Source organism: Chaetodon auriga, chromosome 20 (assembly GCF_051107435.1).
Source record: "Chaetodon auriga isolate fChaAug3 chromosome 20, fChaAug3.hap1, whole genome shotgun sequence".
NCBI lineage: Eukaryota > Metazoa > Chordata > Actinopteri > Chaetodontiformes > Chaetodontidae > Chaetodon > Chaetodon auriga.
This window is the reverse complement of record NC_135093.1, coordinates 5,994,227-6,009,519: the sequence shown is the minus strand read 5'-3', so window position 1 is coordinate 6,009,519 and position 15,293 is coordinate 5,994,227. Positions and strand designations below refer to the sequence as shown.

The 15,293-nt window shown below is 40.3% G+C and overlaps 1 protein-coding gene across 1 annotated transcript; it reads left to right on the top strand.

The window, feature by feature from the left end:
* Positions 1-1,753: 1,753 nt before the first annotated feature.
* LOC143339278 (uncharacterized) lies at positions 1,754-14,853 on the top strand. The gene is made up of 9 exons (XM_076760446.1): positions 1,754-2,001; positions 2,111-2,788; positions 3,363-4,115; positions 5,400-5,633; positions 5,726-5,905; positions 9,052-9,729; positions 10,584-11,345; positions 13,806-14,039; positions 14,132-14,853. Exons 1-9 carry the CDS (start codon positions 1,977-1,979, stop codon positions 14,332-14,334), a joined length of 3,747 nt encoding a protein of 1,248 aa, XP_076616561.1. The 5' UTR covers positions 1,754-1,976; the 3' UTR covers positions 14,335-14,853.
* The last annotated feature ends 440 nt before the right edge of the window (positions 14,854-15,293 follow it).

Genomic DNA, 15,293 nt, shown 5'->3' with positions numbered 1-15,293 from the left:
AGTACAAAGGAGGTTCCTAAAGGGGGGTGTCTTGTTAGTTTCATGATGCCAAATGCAATTTGTTCTCAGCTCTGGACCTTTCAGCCCCTTCCATACAGGGCAACAAAACACCTTTCAAGAGTTCAGGGACTCATCAGCTCCACACTGTTGTTTTTTAATTGTATTACCTTTTCCTTTAGGTCATTAACCCTCAATCAACTGCACTCACAATTTCCTATCTCCAGGTTCAGTGCCAGCTAATCTCACATACTGACCCATCAGCCTAACAATTCCATGCACATTTAATGACTGTTTCATGGTCTCATGGTTGCAGCAATTCACAATTTTTGAAAAACTAATTTTATTGACTGCTCTGTTTTATACCACCATAGACTGCTGGATGAACACACACAGCTTTTGGACAAACAGGCCAAGTAAAGATACCAAAGACATACCGCACCAGTGACCCCAGAATGAGCAGCAAAACTAATTGCCCAACATTTAAACCCTGAAACTCTTGTAATTAACTATAATGTTATACTGAATTAATTTATTTATTTAGGTTTTATAACTAACAGGCAAGGTTTGCTGAAAAATATTTTTTAGTTGCTAGAAAAACTTTTTAATAATTTCCTGAAAAGTATTGTAGATAAGAACTCATAAAATGAAATATAATGCTTCCTGATCCTAGTCCCGAATACATAAAACATGCTGCATTAGTCGACATTTAACCTCCTGTCATTTAAATTACAGAAGACCGATCTGATTAAAGTATTGTGCAAATTCTGCTGTTGTGTCATTGTACTCATTTCCAGCCAAGCATTAGAGAGGATTTTCACAAAGCAACCACCAGTGTCCAAAGTAAGCACAGCCCTGTTTAACTCCAGGGAGCTGGATTAACATGAATAGCTACTGGGACAGATGAAATGGAATAATTAGGGTCTTAGTGGTCATTCTGTCATACTGGTATTATATGTACCCGCTATTAAAACACAGAGTTCTAGTGTGTTCTGCTCACAGATTGAGTCAATAACAGCACCCACAGAGTGGCTAATGGGGTTCCTATAAACCAACAACAGTAAACTCCAAAAAAGAAAATAGGAAACACATTGTTAATTTTAATTTTATAGTTAAAATACAGTATAAGAAACGAAACACATTAACCAGCATTTATGTTTGTATCCCTATTAATTTGATTAGGCAAGGGAGCTGGCAGAGGCTGCAGGTTGTACCTGACACCAGTAAGCTGCTCTGGGACCTGGAATCACTCCAAGCAGTTCAACAACATGCCAGCACTGATGTCAGAGTTTCTAGGACATGACATCTGAAGTGGACAGATTGATCTGCTCTCCTGGCTGTCCATGTGATCTCTCTACAGGGTCTAACATACTCAGATATCAGGCATGTAAACAGGTTAGGGGTGAAATAGGTTGTGTGTACACAGAAAACCTGGAACAACCAGAGGGGTGTTGTGGTATGTCAGGTCAATCAGTTAATCAAGTATCAATCTGGCCTACTCTGAGGAAAAAATTGAAAGATTTACTTAACTTAAAAACTGTTTACTTACACATGCATTGTATTGCAACAACTCAAATACAAAAGGCATATAGAGAATGCACAACCTCATCCATAAAGTAAATGAGATGGATAACAAATTAAACAACACTAAGACATACACAGGAGTAAGTGTGTCAACATTTGTCATATTAAATACAGCTCTTATGATAAATTTGTCATGTTGCTGATTGTACAAAAGGAGGAAACGAAGTTGAATCAAGACAGTAAGTAACTGGCACAGCACGCAACCCGGAAGTGTGACTCAAAACAGGTTCTGTCACTCATCTTGTGTCTTCTGCATTAAAATATGCTGCTGGGCTTGTTATTAAACGATAAGGGAGGGAGTTGCCACGACAAAAACAGAGTGAGCTGAACTGAACGGTCGACAACACAGAAATGAAAGTACAAGCGGTTTATGTTAATCATACTCGTCAGGAAACATGAAGAAAGACACATCTGTCAAAGGTGAGTCCATAAAGTAACTCTCATACCATGAACGAGTGACTTAACAGTCTGTCTGTATTCAAGCATTGTTTTTCATGTTACTATCTCTGTCTCACTTTCTTTCTGTCAGAGCTCAATGTTGTGCTTGTAGGATCAAACAGCTCCCGAAAATATCTGGTTGGAAACATCATCCTGGGAAAACAGGCCTTTGATCAAGGAGATGTAACATTCAGTTGTGAGAGGGGAGAGGGAGAAGTGTGCGGGCGCAAAGTCACATTGGTCAAAGCCCCTGGGTGGCTGCGGGGATATGACCTCTGCAACACACCTGAGCTTCTCAAGACAGAAGCAACTCTCTGCGTCCCACCTGGACTGCATGCTTTCATCCTGGTCATTAATGCTGAAGAGTCGTTCAAGAACATGTACAAGAAGGCAATAAAGGAGCACTTGCAACACTTTTTTGGTGACAAGGTGTGGGATCACACGATAGTGGTCTTCAGCCACAGAGGCAATCTGGGCCACAAAACCATTGAGGATTATATCAGGAAGGAAGGGACGCCTCTCCAGTCGCTTCTTGAGGCCTGTGGTAACAGATACCACGTTCTCTGTGATGATGGCACAGACAACGAGGTGAAAGTCAAAGAACTGTTTGAGAAGACTGACGCCATGGTGGCAGAAAATGGCTGCTATGAAAGCGACAGCACACTGATGCAAAATGCTGAGTTGAAGAAGAAGGAAGTGGAAAAAAAAGCCAAGGGGTTACGCCTGCAGTCACAACAACAAAGGAAAAAACTCAGGAATCTCATAACAGGTCAGTTTACTTTGTTTGAGTGTATAAATGTGTGTTTAAAGAAAGAATTACTGGGTTTCATTTTTGTAGTTTTGGCCCTGATGTCTATTGGTATTTACTGAGATCTGGAAACATTGCAAATAAAATCCAAGGGGTCAGCAAACACCAGCTTTCAGATGATCTGACAGATTGTAAACAAAACCCTAGGTTAGCCAAACCAATTTGAAAAAGGAAACAAGGGCAAAAAGTAAATTACTACTCAAACTGTCACACTGTACAGACTGACTTCCTAGAAATGATTTGAGTGTGGAAGCTAATTCTTGACCTTTTGGTAACAGCATAATTTCATGTAATTTCAAAGCTTTCAGCCACATCTAGTCACAGTTAAGTAGACCTTTTCACCTTCTGTTAATTTGACATTGAAATAAGAAGCAAAACAAACTCACCCACATTGTAATTGTTAGTTAAATAGACCTTTTCACTTTACCTTAGAAATTGAAACCGAGGACCAAAACTCCAAAAATAATACCCACATTGTAATACACAAGAATGTTCCTTTAAAAGTACCAGTTTTCTTATCGTTGTGTTATTACAGAGCCAACACTCAACCTGAGAATCTTGTTGGTTGGATCTGGGCTTTCTGGGAAGAGTGCCTCTGGGAACAATATTTTGAGCGCTGAGGTGTTTCAGTCTGGGGACAGAACAGTGTATTCGTTAAAGCAAAGGAGTAAGGTGATGCAAAGAGAGGTCGTCATCGTGGACACTCCTGGATGGTGGAAATTCTTCCCAGCAGCATTCACCCCTTTTCATTTGAAGTCTGAGATTTTAAAAGGGGTTTCTATGTGCTCACCATCGCCAAATGTCATTTTGCTGGCTGTGCCGCTCGACACATCCTTTACCGATGAGCAGAGGCGGATCACAGAGGACAACATGAGGCTACTTGGACACAGAGTGTGGAGACATGTTATCGTGCTGTTCACATTTGGGGACACTTTAGGGGACAGAACGATTGAGCAACACATTGAAAGTGAAGGAAAGCCTCTCCACTGGCTCATTGGGAAATGTGGAAACAGGTATCACGTCCTGAACAATAGGACTGCAGCTGATGACCAGGTAAGAGAGCTGCTGGAGAAGATGGAGGAGATGGTGGCAGGAAACTGCTCTTTTTACCATAGTGCCTACCCTGATGCAGATGATCTACAACCTCAGGAAGACAGAAGTGACAAACAAACTGAAGACAAAGACGAGAGCACCAAGGAAATCACAGAGCAACTTACCATCGAATGGGATCGAAGGAATTGGGAAAAACACCATAGTCTTCAAGGCAGCATGGGAATACCACCATTGAGTAAGTATCCAAAGACATTAACAGATTTTTAAACACATGATAACTGCAATGGAACAGAATAAACTTTACTGCCCTACAGGGATCATTAAAATAACACCAATATAGTGTATTTGCTGAATTTGGTACAGTTAAAATTTCGCAGCATTAGGAAATTTTAGTGCTGTTTGTTCATTAAATGAATTCCACCAAGGATGCCTTGTCTACCAGTGGTGTTCTGATCATCATTATAATCTGCTGCAGGATACACATAGGCTGCAGACAGGGTTTGTGTCTGAAATCACTTCTGGTTTACCATATGGTGTACTATTTTACACGCTGCCCCTAAGAAAAAGCAAATAAACAGATCAGTCAGCTATTATCTGAAGTGGGTTCTTTCTGTTGGGGCAGAGACTCAGTACAGAGACTATGACATGTCTGGTACTACAGTCTGGCACCAAGCAGAGCATCAGAACCTTGATATCATGACATAATAAGTCTTCCTTCTTTTGTAGTTCCCTTTTGCGTTTGCGCCGATGATTTGAATCATCATTCAAGACACCCCCCAGTCGACTCACATTTTCTCCATCGAATAACTTTTTCCTTTAATTGTGTCACTGGACACAGAGCAACACAGGATAACAGCACAGCGGGCTGTAAACCTTTACAAACTGAGTTGTGTCTTATCAAAATTAGTTGACCGAATAGCTGACTGTGATGGAGCTGGAGGGCAGCGTGACTCGTTTCTGTTCAGCGCTCAGTGTCAGCTGCTGTGCTGAATGTCAGCTAAACAGACGCTGGTACAACCTCCTCTACCATCCAGTATAATTGACTTTTTGGCTGACAGCAGCTGTCAGGAGCAGGAGGGATGTTAGACTCTATCTTGTAACTGAACTATGACCAGTTTGCACACTTTTTGTTTGGGTTTTCACAGATGACAAACAGAGAATCTTACAGGAAAAACATGAGGCTGATTGTTGATATACGAGTTAAGTTTGGTGCAGGTATTCTGCAGGTGCAATGGACTATTAATAATATATTTTTTAGAAACGTAGGTGAAAGGTATTGAAGAAAAAACCGCCAGTAATAATGTTTTATGTAAGTTAAAAAGAAAAACGTCTATAGTTAAAGTATTAATGAGAAACTAGTAGAAATGATCAACTGTTACTTTCACATTCACAGTTGATCAAGCTGACACTGGTTTACATGACCATTGCCCTCTAGTTTACCAAGTCACTATATTGCAGCAGTGCCTTAAATTAGTTTTTCCCTTGTAGAACTCTCCTGATCATTGTCTTTTCTAACCAGTGAGTGATGATGAGAGAAACTCTGAGGGTTCAGAAGGAGAGGAAGAACAAATGGAGCACCGACATGAAGAAGCCCAGTTTCAGACAAGTTTTGGTTTTGAAGCAGAAAGTGAAGAACATGCAGGACCTGGCCCTTTGAAAACATGGAGGAACCTGCTGGAGAGAGAGTGGAGCAGACGAGAGGTGGCCATGGAGCAGGCCTCTTGGAGACATTTCTGCAAACCCGACTATGCAGGTGAATAAATCAAATGTCTTTGTGCAAGTAACTTCTGTCTTGTTTAGTTTTGTATTGCTTTAACATTCTAGTTCTTGGTTTCCCCACTGCAGCCACCTCTGAGCCAGATAACGATCAGCTGTTGAGATCGAGAGAAAAAGTGGCAATGTGGATGGAAACCCAACAAAAAACATCTGGGTATGGGACAGCCTCTAACACCAGCTATATATCAGAGCAAGAGAATAAAAATGAAAGAAGAAGCACTTGCAGGAACAGCGTCAAAGAGGAGGAAGAAATCTTCTAAAAATAATTCATGAAATTAACTTCAGGTGCCATTCTGCTTTTCAAAGTCTGGCTCTGCTGTCCAGATTGCTAAATAAAAACTGCTCATTATTCTCTGAACACCTGATACAACGAGACGACTACAAGCGGACTCTAGAAAGACACTGCTGGAGACTGATGCTCTCTGCCAAATGATGAACATCGAAAATCTTGTCATTACGTGTATCTTTGTGACATTTTGGAGGTGAAGCACACCTCCTCAGTGCTGCTGTTTCTTGAAGACTCCAGAATTTTGTTCATACTGAGGTGAACAAGTGTACCTAAATCCTGTTTAGACAGCCTTGCAACATACGACTGACACACTGGATATTAATGAGAATACTACTGGACACCGTGCAAAATTTTATTTTCTTATTGTCATAATGAAAGTATTATAATATTGAATTGTACAGAACATACTGTTTTCTCTAACCTTTATCAATAACTTTAACCCTATCCCTCAACCCTCAACCTTTTACCCTAACGTTTAAAATATTGAGAACTATTCAGCTGACAGACATACAGCAAACTGCTTTACTCATTTCAAAGCAGGACTGTCTGGGATGTGGTGGAGTCAAACATAGTCATGCACACATGATCAGTGACCTGGACACTGGTAGAATCATTCAGGGAAGTTAATAACCAGATTATGCTCCATATCACATACCGAATATGATTAAGACTAGGATAAATCATAACAGGGACTAATAATCATGTAAAGGCCATAACTGACAGGTGACGTGACACAAACTGAGCACACTGACATCCAATGAGGTTCAATTGGAAATAAGAAATATCACAAAAAATATAATAATTGTTTTAAAATACTATAATGAAAAGATCAATCATCTTAGGGGAGCCTAGGGCACCAAAATGGGCAGAAACAGCCCTGACTTTAAGTTCTTGTTGACACGCTGTGTCTCGTGAAGTTGGCAACACCAGTTAACTTATTGCACAACTGGATGACCATTTTTGGCCAGAGTCATGACAGACTGGCCTCTTTCAAATAATTGACAAAGCTGCGTTTGTTCATGCAGAGCTAATGTCACTCTAAACATGGCCAAATGCCAAATGAGACCCTCGATCAATAGATTAAAATGGTTCATTTTGAATAAATACCAAAACAACCCAGTGAACAATAAAGTAGTTTGGAAAATTGGTACACTTCAGCTATGTCCCAAGCTCTAATGAGTCCAGCAGCTGCCCAAACCACTCCAGTGGAGCACCTTCAGAGAGGAAACAGCAGCAGTGATCGATAATATAACTCTCAAGTATCAGTTTTCTCCTCATAACCTCTGTACTGCACATTGAGCCTTCTGTAAAAAGCAGCAGCTTTTATCTAGCTATTTATCGTCTTGTTAATCTGTACCGTCGGGTTCCATGTTGAGGTGGTGGAGGCAGTGTATGTGATGAGGAGGTTGAATACTGGGAAATGAGATTTGCTCCATTTTCCCAGAATTGCACCCGTGGAAACCCAGGCTTTTTAGTATGCATGATAACTTCATTTATGCTGAGGGAAATCACTATGCAGCAGTTGCAGTACAATGCAGAAAAGGTGTGTAAATAAAGAGTGCAAATACAAACTATCAATAAAGGTGCATTATTGCTAAAATTACAATCCACGCTTGAAATGCTGTTATTGTGGTAATGAACGTAGATCAATTTTTAAGCAGCATTTTTTTCCAGTGACTTTTCATTCTAAAACTACAGCTCAGCTACAGGTGGCAAAATACACTTTACCATGTGCATCAATGAAGCAAGCAAATCTGTCTACAAAAGCTCTGCAGGTAGTTCAACAACTGGCTGCTAGATTGTCATCTCCAAATGAGAGTGCAGAGCCTGGATCAGTTTAAATGAACTCTGGAATGTTTGCTGGTTTAGTTTGGTCCATTCACAACAGAACCCAGACTGCCTGAATGGGAGAGTTTCAGGGCATTTTCAAACCAGCATTGTTTAGTTCAACTGAATCTGGATTCTGGTCCATTTCCCCCTCCTTTATATTTTTTATTTGTGGCATTTCCACTAAGCCTACACTGGCTACACACTGCACATACCTCAGAAATGTCATATGATCGGCCACTGATACTGATCACATACTACAGAATAAAAGACAGTGACAGAGTATTTCCGGACATTGCTAGTTCTGACTTTAAAGCATGTACTCAAGAAGGAATGTGGAAATATGCACAACTTGTGATCACACACACCCTGACGACTCCAATACAGCTTGTTAGACAGCTGTCTGCGATGGAACAGTGAATTTCACCTAAAAATGAAGCGTTTGTATCTTTAAATTAATAGTCATACATATGACCCAATGATACAAAAATAAAGTTATTAATCAAGTTGAACAGAAAATATACAGTTAATGCTTGTTTAACTTGCAGCTGTCCAAGCCCCTGAGCTGTCCTCTAAATGAGGAATGGGCAATGACATGGATAACAAATTAAACAACACAAACTATCTCAGTCAGATATTGTTCCACAACAAGATTTGTACATTTGCATTTCTTATGTTTCTCTACTCATGCATTTCCCTTCCATTTGTTACCTGACTGTCTTTGAATAAAGTTACAGTGTTGTTAGTTTTCAGTTTCACTCCTTATGTTAAAATGCATATAACCCAGTGTATTGCCATTTGCCCTATTAAATACAGCTTTTATGATAAATTTGTCAAATTTGTGAACTTGACGATGATGCCCCACACCCCTGACATGTTGATGATTGTACAAAAGTTGAATCAAGGTAGCATGTTACTGGCACAGCACAGAACCCAGAAATGTGGCTCAAAACAGGTTGTGTCACTCATCTCGTGTCTTCTGCATTACAAAAATGCTGCTGGGCTTGCTATTAAATGATAAGGGAGGGAGTTGCCACGATAAAAACAACTGTCTGTCACATTCAGTGCACAAACTGAACAGTCGACAACACGACAGAGATGAAACCCATTAGAAGTGGTTTATGTTAAACATACTCGTCAGGAAACATGAAGAAAGACACATCTGTCAAAGGTGAGTCCGTAAAGTAACTGAACATGAACGAGTGATTTTTCAACAGTCTGTCTGTATTCAAGCATTGTTTTTCATGTTACTATCTCTGTCTCACTTTCTTTCTGTCAGAGCTCAATGTCGTGCTTGTGGGATCAAACAGCTCCCGAAAATATCTGGTTGGAAACATCATCCTGGGAAAACTGGCCTTTGATCAAGGAGATGTAACATTCAGTTGTAAGAGGGGAGAAGGAGAAGTGTGCGGGCGCAAAGTCACATTGGTCAAAGCCCCCGGGTGGCTGCGGGGATATGACCTCTGCAACACACCTGAGCTTTCCAAGACAGAAGCAACTCTCTGCGTCCCACCTGGACTGCATGCTTTCATCCTGGTCATTAATGCTGGACAGCCGTTCAAGAACGTGTACAAGAAGGCAACGAAGAAGCACTTGCAACACCTTTTTGGTGACAAGGTGTGGGATCACACGATAGTGGTCTTCAGCCACAGAGGCCATCTGGGCCACAAAACCATTGAGGATTACATCAGGAAGGAAGGGACGCCTCTCCAGTCGCTTCTTGAGGCCTGTGGTAACAGATACCACGTTCTCTGTGATGATGGCACAGACAACGAGGTGAAAGTCAAAGAACTGTTTGAGAAGACTGACGCCATGGTGGCAGAAAATGGCTGCTATGAAAGCAACAGCACACTGATGCAAAATGCTGAGTTGAAGAAGCAGGAAGTGGAAAAAAAAGCTGAGGAGTTACGCCTGCGGTCACAACAACAAAGGAAAAAACTCAGGAATCTCATAACAGGTCAGTTTACTTTGTTTGAGTGCATAAATGTATGTTTAAAGAAAGAATTACTGGGTTTTATTTTTGTAGTTTTGGCCCTGATTTCTATTGGTATTTGCTGAGATCTGGAAACATTGCAAATAAATTCCAAAGGATCAACAAACACCAGCTTACAGACAAACTGCAAACAAACCCACAGGAGGTGTTAATTTCATTAATGAAAAGTATGACTAAATATATTTGTCAAAGACCATTTTTTTTCATGACTAAGACACAACAAGAGATGTTCACAAGAGATGTCATCAAACACTAAAAGTGACTACACCAACGTGCAATATTGTCAATGAAAAAAGACTGAAATTAGTTTAAAAGAAAAAAAAATATTATTCAATAATTTTGACTGTAATGACAAAAAAAATGGAAGGTTTTGGCTTCACTGGGATTGACTGAAATGTCAACAATTTTTATTGACTAAACTAGACTTAAATAGCTATGGTTGTCTAAAATGCCAAGACTTTTGTCAACTAAAACTTGACTTTAAAAAACAAGATGAGGACTAAATATGCTCAAAACTAACAAGGCTTTTTAGCTAAACCTTTTCGGAAAAGGAAACAAAGGGAAAAAGCAAATTACTACTCAAACTGCATGTTGTATATATCAGCCACACAGTACAGACCGACTTCCTAGAAATTAGAATAGAAGTTCATTCTTGAGCACATAGCTGTCAGCCACATCTAGACATAGTTAAATATACCTTTTCACTTTACCTTAGAAACTGAAACTGAGGACCAAAACTCCAAAAATAATACCCACATTGTAATAAAGAAGAATATTCTTTTAAAAATAACAAATTTCTAATCGTTGTGTTATTACAGAGCCAACACTCAACCTGAGAATCCTGATGGTCGGGTGGGTGTTTTCCGGGAAGAGTGCCTCTGGGAACAATATTTTGAGTGCTGAGGTGTTTCAGTCTGGGGACAGAACAGTGTGTTCGTTAAAGCAAAGGAGTAAGGTGATGCACAGAGACGTCGTCATCGTGGACACTCCTGGATGGTGGAAATTCTTCCCAGCAGCATTCACCCCTTTTCATTTGAAGTCTGAGATTTTAAAAGGGGTTTCTATGTGCTCACCATCGCCAAATGTCATTTTGCTGGCTGTGCCGCTCGACACATCCTTTACCGATGAGCAAAGGCGGATCACAGAGGACAACATGAGGCTACTTGGACAGAGTGTGTGGAGACATGTTATCGTGCTGTTCACATTTGGGGACACTATAGGAGACAAAACGATTGAGCAACATATTGAAAGTGAAGGAAAGCCTCTCCGTTGGCTCACTGAAAAATGTGGAAACAGGTATCACGTCCTGAACAATAGGACTGCAGCTGATGACCAGGTAAGAGAGCTGCTGGAGAAGATGGAGGAGATGGTGGCAGGAAACAGCTCTTTCTACCTCATTGCCTACCCTGATGCAGATGATCCACAAGCTCAGGAAGACAGAAGTGACAAACAAACTGAAGACAAACATGAAAACACCGAAGAGATCACAGAGCAACTTACTATGAAATGGGATCGAAAGCATTGGGAAAAACACCATAGTGTCAATAGTGCCAAAGGAAGTATGTCATTACCACCAGTGAGTAAGTATCCAGATACATTAACAGATATTTTTAAAAACACCAGCCCCATGCATCTCCCATAGACTTTAATAGAACTGGCACCAAAGTTTGACACCTCGCTAAGCATCAGAACCTTGATATCATGACATAATGAGCTTTCCGTCTTTTGTTGTTACCTTGTTTGGTTGGGCTGCCTCCTAAACACTGATGATTCGAATCATCAGTCAAGACCAGTCAACTCGCATTTTGTCCATCAAATCCCTTTTTCTTTTTACTGTGTCACTCCACACAGAGCAACACAGGATAGCAGCATGGTAGGCTGTAAACCTTTGTGTCTCAAAAATGAGTTGACCGAAAAACTGTGATAGAGTAATAATGTTGAGTATACCAATGAATGAAATATGAAAATGAAAAATATGTATTGATAAGACATAGCATGAACCATAAGAAAACTTCTATTACAGAAATAGTTAAGTACATACATTTTTCATATGGTACCCTCAAAATAGGGTTAACTTCATGTTACCTTTTCCACCAACGGCTCGTGACAGAGCTCATACTTTAGAAAAGGACCTTTAAAGCATCAACCCCTTTAAACACCAAAACTTAGGAAAAATGGTGAAAGAGACACCTTATGAAAAACACTTGTCCAAGGTAATGTATGATCTCGCTCACTTTAAAAATCAATGAGAGGCTAGCTGGTTAATACAAGTGACAAGACCTTCTACTTCAGTAATGTTAATTAATCAGTCTTTGCCATAAACGCAATACTTCAGTTTAAAATACATACTGAAGAGTCTCAAAAATTCACATGAACACACATGATGAAAAAGCATGAAAGGGTAAGAAAACCCCGGGGTGTAATAATTAGTTTGTGTCTGTTGTTGACCCTTTTTTCGTGGACTTCTGTCTGTTTAATTTGTCCTTTAAACAAGTTTGCAATAAAGTTTCGTTGGCGCGCTTAACGTCGAAGCTCGCGAAGGAACTGACCAGCGTTACCTCCATATGGCGAAAGCAGAGCAGCAGCAGCGTCTGAAGAAAACGGGACAGCAACGCCTCCAAGTGTGGGGAAAAGAATGGCGGCAATTCCGTGTCTGAAGAATACAGGACCGCAGCTCCTCAGCAGTAAAGCGTCCTCAACTGAAGAAACCACCGCGTCGACCACTGAAGCTCTTCATCCCCCCTGCGGCTGAAGCTAAACGACCGACGACCCCGCGCGGCTAGCACGGCCTATGCTAGCTCGGCCGCGGCTAGCCCGGCCTAAGCTAGTCTCCTCAGCTGAACTCGCTTCACGTCGGAGGAAACACACAACAGTTAACAGTCCCAGCGTCACAAACTTATGTCCAAAACACAATCCATGTGCAAAAATACACCCTTAACACAACACGGTGTGCGCCAAATCTCAACCGTGTTATTTCCTGCTTCACGCTATTTTTCTCTCTTCACTACCGCGAAAAAAAAACTGACAACACAGAGGTCAGAGGTCAACAGGAAGTCAACCCCTTCCAGGTCATTGATACTCAAACGTAAACACAAATTATGTCTTGTCTCTGTATAGACTTTGTGAACCATGAAATCCCTTGAAAAGTGCATCTCAACAAAAAAAAAGAGTGTATTTTAACCATCAGAAAATCTCTAGTTATAGCCATGAACTATAAATGAGTCAAACCTTATTTAGATGATGTAAATCAGGGTATGACATTCGTGAACGAAAACTATGACGAAATATGTTCATCAACGACCTTTTCTTCGATGGCTGAGACAAGGACGAGATGGCACCGATGTCATTAAACACTGACTACATCAACCTGCAGTATTGTTGATGACAAAAGACAAGACATTGTAGCTTAAAATTAAATTAAAATTAAAATATTGTCGGCGTGTTTACTTTCAATACAGCTGTTCCTTTTCCGCTTGTGTTCTTAACCATTGAACCCTTTTTTTAAATAAGATAATGAGAACATTTAAATCTTACACGAATTAAGTTTGAGTAAAATTTTCAAAACGTAGCTTTCTCTGTGGCCTTTTCGTCCTCACACAAATACAGTTTAGTTACAGCAGTAGCAGACAGCCTACTGGTAGTAGCTTTTTTCAGGCTTCTGATTGGCCAACATGGCTTCAGGGTCAGGGTTCTATCACGTTTGTTAGTTTGGCATGCTCTTGGCTTAAGGTGTGAACCTTTTGTTGTGCATGTTGGATCTCTGACAAACCTAAATTGAGCTGCTGTAAATTACATTTGTCATTGCAGTTAGAAATTAGTATGAAAGGGAAAGTAGTAGATATGGTTGACGTAGTTTCACATTTACGGTTGATCAGGTTAAAGTAAATGTTGTTTAAGTAATTTTTTTCACTGGTTTACATGACCATTGCCCTCTAGAGTATAAAGTCTAACCTTTTCTATGCATTGCACTATATTGCAGTAGTATCTTAAATTAGTTTTTCCCTTGTAGAACTCTCCTGATCATTGTCTTTTCTAACCAGTGAGTGATGATGAGAGAAACTCTGAGGGTTCACAAGGCGAGGAAGAACAAATGGAGAACCGACATGATGAAGCCCAGTTTCAGAGAAGTTTTGGTTTTGAAGCAGAAAGTGAAGAAGATACAGGACCTGGCCCTTTGAACACATGGAGGAAACTGCTGGAGAGAGAGTGGAGCAGACGAGAGGTGGCCGTGGAGCAGGCCTCTTGGAGACATTTCTACGATCCCGCCTATGCAGGTGAATAAATCAAATGTCTTTGTGCAAGTAACTTCTGTCTTGTTTAGCTTTGTATTGCTTTAACATTTTGGTTCTTGATTTCCCCACTGCAGCCACCTCTGAGCCAGACAAAGATCAGCAGTTGAAATCGAGAGAAAAAGTGAAAATGTGGATGGAAACCCAACAAAAAACATCTGAGTATGGAACAGCCTCTAACACCAGCTACAAATCGGAGGAAGAGAGTAAACATGAAAAAAGCAGCACTTTAAGGACGTATGAATATGGGCATGCGCGAGCTCGGTTCATGTCACTCTAACTGTGGCTGGATGCTAAATGACACCCTCAACAAATTTAAATGGTCTACTTTGAGGAAAGACAAAAACACTTTAACCAAGCCCCAAGCACTTAGAAGTCCAGGAGCTGCTCAGATCACTCCAGTGGAGCACCTTCAGAGAGGAAACAGCAGCAGTGATGGACATTACTCCCATCAGTTTTCTCTTCATAACCTCTGTGCTGCACACTGAGTGTCACTTTGAACGGTGTTCTGACAACAGTGAAAATGACTTTGATAAACTTTGATGTAACCACTGCTCCCTGGAAGAAGTGGTTTTAGACGAGACATTTTAAGAGCCATCATCAAAATACACAATCATTCTGACAATTGAGTTCTCCATGTAACTTCAGTCTAAAACTGAATTAGCCTCACATCTCTAAATGAAAAAACAAACAGCTTTGTTCTCTAGTCGGAATATGGTTCAGTCTGCTAAACAATGACAAGAGAACAAAGAACTGAAAAAGAAGCTTACACATTGAATTTCAAATTAATTTGGTAACATTTTAAGGCAGCTTTTTGTTAAGACAATGCAGTGCAGGCCACAAATGAAAAGCTTCCAAGATCATAAGAAGATTAAACACACTCTCTTCAATCAGTGCTGGAAAGTTTCAGCCTTTCTGTCATTGTTTTCTGTGGCTGTTGTTGTCTATTAGACATTATTATGTTAGCTATTTATTTTCTCGCTAATCTCTACTATAGGTTTGCATGTTGAGATGTTGGAGACTGTATGATGTGATGAGGAGGTTGAATACTGGAAAATGAGATCTGCTTCATTTTCCAGGAACCACACCTGTAGAAAACTGAGATTTTTCGTATGTATGTTTGCTTATCCGAAGGTAAACCGTTGTGTAGCAGTTGCAGTGCATGTACAGCAAAATGAATGCTAATATAATAAATGAAGGCGTGAAAATATCAATAAACAGATGCACAAAATCCTAAAT

Coding starts and splice junctions, on each gene's coding strand:
- LOC143339278 (XM_076760446.1), top strand. CDS start 1,977: ATGAAGAAAGACACATCTGTCAAAG. Junction 5,906..9,051: donor CAGCGTCAAAGAGGAGGAAG/AAATCTTCTAAA, acceptor TCTTTCTGTCAG/AGCTCAATGTCGTGCTTGTG. Junction 9,730..10,583: donor ACTCAGGAATCTCATAACAG/GTCAGTTTACTT, acceptor GTGTTATTACAG/AGCCAACACTCAACCTGAGA.